Source organism: Parambassis ranga, chromosome 1, assembly GCF_900634625.1.
Source record: "Parambassis ranga chromosome 1, fParRan2.1, whole genome shotgun sequence".
NCBI lineage: Eukaryota > Metazoa > Chordata > Actinopteri > Ambassidae > Parambassis > Parambassis ranga.
The window spans coordinates 25535090-25541895 of NC_041022.1; the positions used below are offsets into that span (position 1 = coordinate 25535090).

General features: G+C 38.8%; 1 protein-coding gene across 2 annotated transcripts; it reads right to left on the bottom strand.

The window, feature by feature from the left end:
- Positions 1-303: 303 nt before the first annotated feature.
- LOC114426996 (uncharacterized) lies at positions 304-6161 on the bottom strand. 2 transcript variants are annotated; one of them, XM_028394796.1, is made up of 5 exons: positions 5734-6161; positions 4894-5010; positions 3191-3241; positions 2586-2651; positions 304-851 (listed from the first exon to the last, which is right to left on the bottom strand). In XM_028394796.1, exons 1-5 carry the CDS (start codon positions 6071-6073, stop codon positions 781-783), a joined length of 645 nt encoding a protein of 214 aa, XP_028250597.1. In that variant the 5' UTR covers positions 6074-6161; the 3' UTR covers positions 304-780. The 2 variants fall into 2 exon arrangements, with proteins under 2 accessions (XP_028250597.1, XP_028250512.1); XM_028394711.1 differs by having other exon boundaries at positions 4894-5025; positions 5734-6159.
- Between the last annotated feature and the right edge of the window lie 645 nt (positions 6162-6806).

A 6806-nucleotide genomic window follows, 5' to 3' on the forward strand; every position in this document is an offset into this window, starting at 1 on the left:
ACTGTTTTCAGCATAATAATAACACAACATAGAAATTCCACAAATAGCCAACTATAATGTCATGATTGTCATGAGTTCAGGTACATCCCTGTGGTATTGTTGTATTTTAAATAGTTGATTAGCTAGTGTCCTGTATGAACACAACCATATCACTACTGTTATACCCATAAGGTTGGAATCATTCAGAGAATTTTTCCTTTTTATTCCTATTTTAATTTTCACTGTGATATGTTTTTTGAAAAGATATTCACTTTATCAAGAATAAATCACAGTCACAATCATTTCATGAAAAGAGGTCAAAAATGTTTTATTCCAAAGTTTAAGTTATGGATGAATTTAAAGGTGTGTAAATGTGTAAATTTATGACACCAGCTCCAGTAGAGACATATATAAATCCAGTTCTTCTACAATTCTGCAGGTACAACCACAGGAAGCGTCGGTGCACACAATGGGATAAAAATGAAGAAAAAAATGGATTAAATCATAAAAAGACATTAAAGCTGAGCCGTGCTATGAAGTCACAAGAACCCTACAACAACACCTTTGTACACAGAGTTTTTACTCCCTGCTGTAAAGAGGCACTTACAGGAAGTGCTGCTATAAATACTGACTCTGAAAAATGGATTTTTGTTTGTGTGATGCAGCAAAACAGTTTGGAAGTATTTAGTCAATAATTCCTTAACAAAAGAGGGGACAACATACTCTCCAGAAACGGCCATATATGGATGAAAACATGTGTTTAGGCCATTTTAATCATAATGATGAAAGGGAGGAAGCTTGTTAGAAGTTGTAGCCACTGTTCCTGTTGGATGACGGCTCCCTGCTGTCACTGATGGTCAGACGTTCTAGAGCTATTTTAAAAACACACAGAAGAGCAGCATTTTAAAGCTAAAGAATCAGAGCCAATCGTGTATACATACATAGGCTACTTATATTATTGCATACACACACACACATTTGTACGTACATACAGTGCTGCTTGAAGGTTTATGAACTCCGTAATATTTTTACATGAACGTTGGCAGCGTCACAGTCTACCAAAACCCAAGACAAAGAGATGGGGCATGAGTGTAGCCTAGAGTGGGCACTTATAGAAGGAAGAAGCTCACACTGTAATACGTCACCCGGCTGTCACCCAAAGCAGTCACGCCCACAGTTATGCGTACATAACACAAGTCCTAATAAAATTTTGTTCTTCTCTAACCATTCTTGTTAAATGACTTGTGCGGTCGTTGTTTTGCTGAATGACCCACTTTTTCCTATTCTAACAGACCAATATCTGACCGATTACCTTGTTGAAGTCACTTGTACAATTCAGAATTCATTGTTCCATCAACGCTGGTAAGACATCCTGCTTCAGATGCAGCAAAACAGGCCCAAACCATGCTACTACCACCACTGTGTTTAACAGATGGGATAGGTATATACTGGTCTGGAATGCAGTGTCATTCCTTTTCCTAAAAACTGGCTTCTCATTTAAGCCAAATAACTAAATTCTGTCCATAAAATATTTTCTCAGTGGCCCTCAGTTTAGTCCATATTTAGCAAATTACAGGGCAATGACCCAAAACGTCAGTCCATTGTCACACAAGTACAGAAGGTAGAAAAAAGAACCCTTCCAAACAAGACATGGAATAGTCTTTGCTGTGGAGGGTAACAATGGACTAGAATTCCCTCCATTAAAATTAAATTTCAGTGTTTTCCAGCCTGACACACAACAACAGCAACAACTGTTTGTATGAGATCCTCAGACATGTCCTTTAATTATGCCATTACACATCCAGAAACACATGTGCAGATAAGACTCTGATGGGTCACTGTTGTTTAAGTAAAACAGGACACACACTGACATCTTCCATTGATTGATTCTAATTTTGCCTCCACATAGACTTGTAATCATTGAGGTTCACATACTTTTGCCACCCACATACAGTATATATGTAATATTGGATCATTATCCTGACTAAATAATTGACAAATGAAACATTTCAACTTCAGTGGGTCGTGTTTTGCAGCTTTTCAGGACCTTCTCAAAATTGGCTAATGTTTTGGGTAATATTTATGCAAAAATATAGAAAATTCACAGACTTTTGGCCACCATTGTATATACATACATACATAATACACATAACAATGATATATACACTACCATTCAAAAGTTTGGGGTCACCAGGCCAGTTCTACAGCTTCTCTGATCAGCATAACAGTTCAGCTGTGCTAACATCATTTCACAGGAGTTTTCTAATCATCAATGAGCCTTTTTTACATGATTAGCTAACACAATGTACCATTAGAACACAGAAGTGATGGTTGCTGGAAAAAAGTGCCTCTGTACACCTTTGTATATATTCCATTAAAAATCATCAATCATCATTTACCACATTAAAAATGTCTAGACTGTATGTCTGATTACTTACATCTTCATTAAAAAAAACAAGTGACCCCAAACTTTTGAACGATAGTGTATATATATATACATATATATATATATATATATATATATATATATATATATATATATATATATATATATATATATATATATATATATATATATATATATATATAAAGAGTATGTGTATTACCCGGGTAGGACAGTCTCTTTTCTCCATCACTGTTTTTAACTGTAGATTTTCCACGATGGTAAGACACTGGTAACAGATAAAAGACACAAACAAAATTAGGTGTTTTTGTAGACAAATGTTTCTTTCTGACTGTTGACTTGCTAACAGAAGTTATTGCATGGAGTTTCCAACAGGCCCTGAACGATGGGTAAAATGATGAATGACTCCTCCCACTCACACACACGAAAACAAACAAGCAATAACGTCAGTAGTGTCATTCAGCCAGGTCTTTTATTTTGTAGTTCATTTTCTGTTTATATTAGTTTTAGTTTTACTAGTCACTTCCTGTAAATTCTGTCTGGTTTTTTAGTTGTAAAACTACTACATACATACATTGCCAAACAAACTATTTTAACTGCTGGAAGCAATAATCCAATCTAGTTATTTATGTGTAAACATAGCACAGAGAATCAGTGGTTCTCTCGCAAAGGAGACACAACGGTGTGTATTCACTTTAGAATTGAAATAATGTAAGTACTACAGTGTATCTTTTGACTTGTGTAGTGGCAACAAGAACAAAAATGTGTATTTATTTAAAAATACACAACTAAAAATGTGTGACTCACCACTGTGACTTTGTGTCGGTCCAACCCAGCGATTCTGCCTCCGGCTGGATACTAAAAGCCAACAGCACAGAAACTAGTGAGTGTCTAAAAAACACCAACATTGGAGCTATAAAGGAAGAAAGGTTTTATTAACTGCCATCAATCCTTCTTCCTAGGGTGGAACTCGTCTAGGCAGGGGTCTCAGATGTTGCAGGACTCTGCTGGAGCCACTCACTCAGTCTGGGAGTCGCAGTCCCAGATACTTGGTTATGGCATTTCAGTACACTTAGCCTGCTAGTATCTTACACCCCACTGATATGTGCTAGATTGTGCCAGGGGCTCCTTGTCAAAATCAAGACCTATAAAGTGGAACGGTTCACAGAACACATCAACGCAGTGGGCAACAACATCAAGTTCACTCGGGAGGACACCAGGGACAACAATCTGGCCTTCTTGGACTGCACAGTTCACATTGAGGAGGACAGGAGCCTCAATGTGGAGGTGTATAGGAAACCCACACACAGACCAGTACCTATTGTTTGATTCACACCACCCACTGGAACACAAACTGGGAGTCATCAGGACCCTGCAGCACAGAGCACAAACTGTACCAACCAGCTCAGAGGGGAAGAAGAAGGAGCAACACCACATCAGGAAGGCCCTGAAGACCTGTGGCTACCCGAAGTGGGCACTCATCAAAGCCACAAAAACAAGACCCCCCAACAACAAGAAGAAGGACAACACCAGGCGGAGAAAGAACATCTCCATTCCATATGTGTCAGGAGTATCAGAGAAACTCCGCAGGATCTTCAACAACCATGACATCCCGGTCCATTTCAAACCCACATCGAATTGAATCAAATAACTTTTGTTTTTGTTATCAGGGGGGCAAGTCAAGGCACGTGAGCAGTTTACACAGTTGACACAAAAACAGCAATAGAATAAAATAGATAGCAAAATCATAAAAATAAAATAAGAATAACATTAAGACACTTAGACAGAGGAGAGAAACACAGCAATGTGATATATGCAGTCCAGTGCAGTGAGGAATGCTCTGATCTGTACATTGGAGAAACTAAACAACCACTCCACAGAAGAATGGCTCAGCACAGGAGAGCCACCTCCTCAGGACAAGACTCAGCTGTTCACCTCCACCTCAGAGACAAAGGACACTCCTTTGAGGACAACAATGTTCACATTTTAGACAGGGAGGAAAGGTGGTATGAAAGAGGAGTCAAGGAAGCCATCTATGTTAAGCTGGAAGAACCTTCCCTTAACAGAGGTGGTGGCCTCAGACATCATCTTTCTACCACATACAATGCAGCTTCCATCCAGGACATTTCACTCCAAGTCACATGTTCACAGCAAGAACAATGGTCTGTCAACCTGTCCCACCACCACAGCCCCCTGCAGTCTCATAGTCTTTAGCCAGTCATTAGACACACCAGACACAGTCAGTCAGACCAACACAGGTAAGTATGGAGACATTTAGAGCTATTGTTTGTGAGTTCCACCCACTGAGGTCCTCCACCACATATAAACCATGTTTCCCCACCAAACGGACAGAACTGATGAAGCTGCTTGGAGGAGCACCGAAACATCTTCAAGAAAACTCTACAAGTCAAGATGCCTCGCTTCAACCTTCTGAATGAATATGACCTGGATGACTGAGAACCTTCATCAACACACTGATAATGTCCACAATCAGGTGTGTGTGTACTCACGTCTCTTCTGCAGGGCTTTGACAGTGGGTCTGGTGAAGCGGACGAGTATAATCACCAGCAACACGCAGCAGAGCAAAGCAGTCACCACTTTGTAGGTCTTCAGTTGGCCCTGCACATCTGGAAGCAGCTCAACTTGAGACATACACACAATTTTCCTTGAGCTACTTGTGGGTATTTCACATGTTCATTCAAATTCTGACAAACTTCAATAATGATACCAGTTGTTACCGTCAGACCCAATAGAATTGAATTAAAGTGAATTAAATCAAATTTAAAAATGTAAAGTAAAATGAATCTACTTGAATGTTACATTGACTGTCCATTACTGGACTTAATACTTGTTATAGGATGAAGTAGTTCCTAATACTATTTGTCTGTCTCTAGTTTTTTTCTGTTTGTTGGCTCACACTTCAAAACAAAAACATAAAGAATGTCAGTGTTTCTCAACCTTTACTAACAGCACATAGTGCACATTTAAAAAATCCCACATCAATAGATCATTTACCCTCCTGTAGAACAGGTCTAAATAAATATCCTTATGTTATACCTAATGTACATGATGGCATGTTATTTCTGTCTCTAAGGTTACGCACACACTGACTGCAGTAAGTTAGCGGTCACATTGCCAAAACCAACACAATGCATGCACTGACACAAAAGTCACACACACTAATGTGCCACTGCAGCATACTGGCTGGGAAACACTGAGGTATACCAACAAAAATATGGGCACAGCACTATGACAGTAAGACTGCTAGAGCATATCAAAGCACAGGTTAACAAGAATGTACTGTAGCTGTCTTTCACACAGGCAGACAAGTGTTTAAACATGGAACTGACCTTTGCATTTAACTGTCAGTGTAGGGCAGATAATGGTCTTCATTTCTTCTCCCTCTGTGATGTTGTAACCTTGCATTTCACTGCCTTTCCTCCACTGTGGTGGGCCATTGCAACCTTTGTTGTTATGGCACACATTTTGCAGAATAGCCTGGACAGCTGTGTGCTGACTGTAACAGACAGGTGATCGGTTGAAATGAGCATAGGTCAGGTAAATACTACCTTCACATTTACTTGTCCATTTGCTAACTGTGAGGAAGCCCAGAACAGGTGCAGAGCTGCTGGAGGTGGAGGTGGGTAAAATAGCACTGCTGGTGTTGTTGGTTGTACTGCTGGTAGTCATTGTTGCAGTGGTTGTTTCATTATTTCCTGAGGAACAGACACCAGACACACATCAAAATGAGCAATTCTTGTAAAATTCTTGTAAAGGTCCTTCTTACATTTTTACTTTAATTCATTCATTAAAATGTCTCTGTAGGTGTTCTGTCTCTAGTTTTTTTATTTGCTCATTGGATAGGTCCCAAAACCATAGCTAGTAAAGCTTTGTCTTGTGTCTTGTGTCAACATGCAAGCTGCAGCCAGCAGATCTGTGCAGTCTGAGAGGAAAATGTGCACACTCATAAGAGGTGAAAAAACTCTTACATCTCTTTCTTTAACATTGCGGCAGAGATGCACCCATGCGTTAACACAACATATTCATTTACACAGTGTCTGTGTTTGGGCCACAACAAGTGAAAATTTAAAATGAATTTAAAGACGGTGGCATCGAATTATTAAGGAGGGTGTCTCAAAATAATAATAATTTCTGAAACTAAAGAGCACAAAATCTGTAACATGACCATGTGTACAGATTAATAGTTTATACAAAGTAGGCATACTTTCGAAAAAGTAAATAAGTAAAGGAAGGGACAGGTCAGACAAAAAAAAAGCGTTATTTTAATTTTCAGTTAATTTTATTGTTAGATATATATGAAAGTATTTTGTTCTCCTCACCTAAAAAACAAGTTGTTTCCTTAATAGATCTGTTATGATTGTAGAACTTTGACTCTGATGGTTCTTAATAATTTCATTTACTA

Coding starts and splice junctions, on each gene's coding strand:
- LOC114426996 (XM_028394711.1), bottom strand. CDS start 6,073: ATGACTACCAGCAGTACAACCAACAACACCAGCAGTGCTATTTTACCC. Junction 3,242..4,893: donor CAAAGCCCTGCAGAAGAGAC/GTGAGTACACAC, acceptor GTTGGCTTTTAG/TATCCAGCCGGAGGCAGAAT. Junction 2,652..3,190: donor ACCGACACAAAGTCACAGTG/GTGAGTCACACA, acceptor ATCTGTTACCAG/TGTCTTACCATCGTGGAAAA.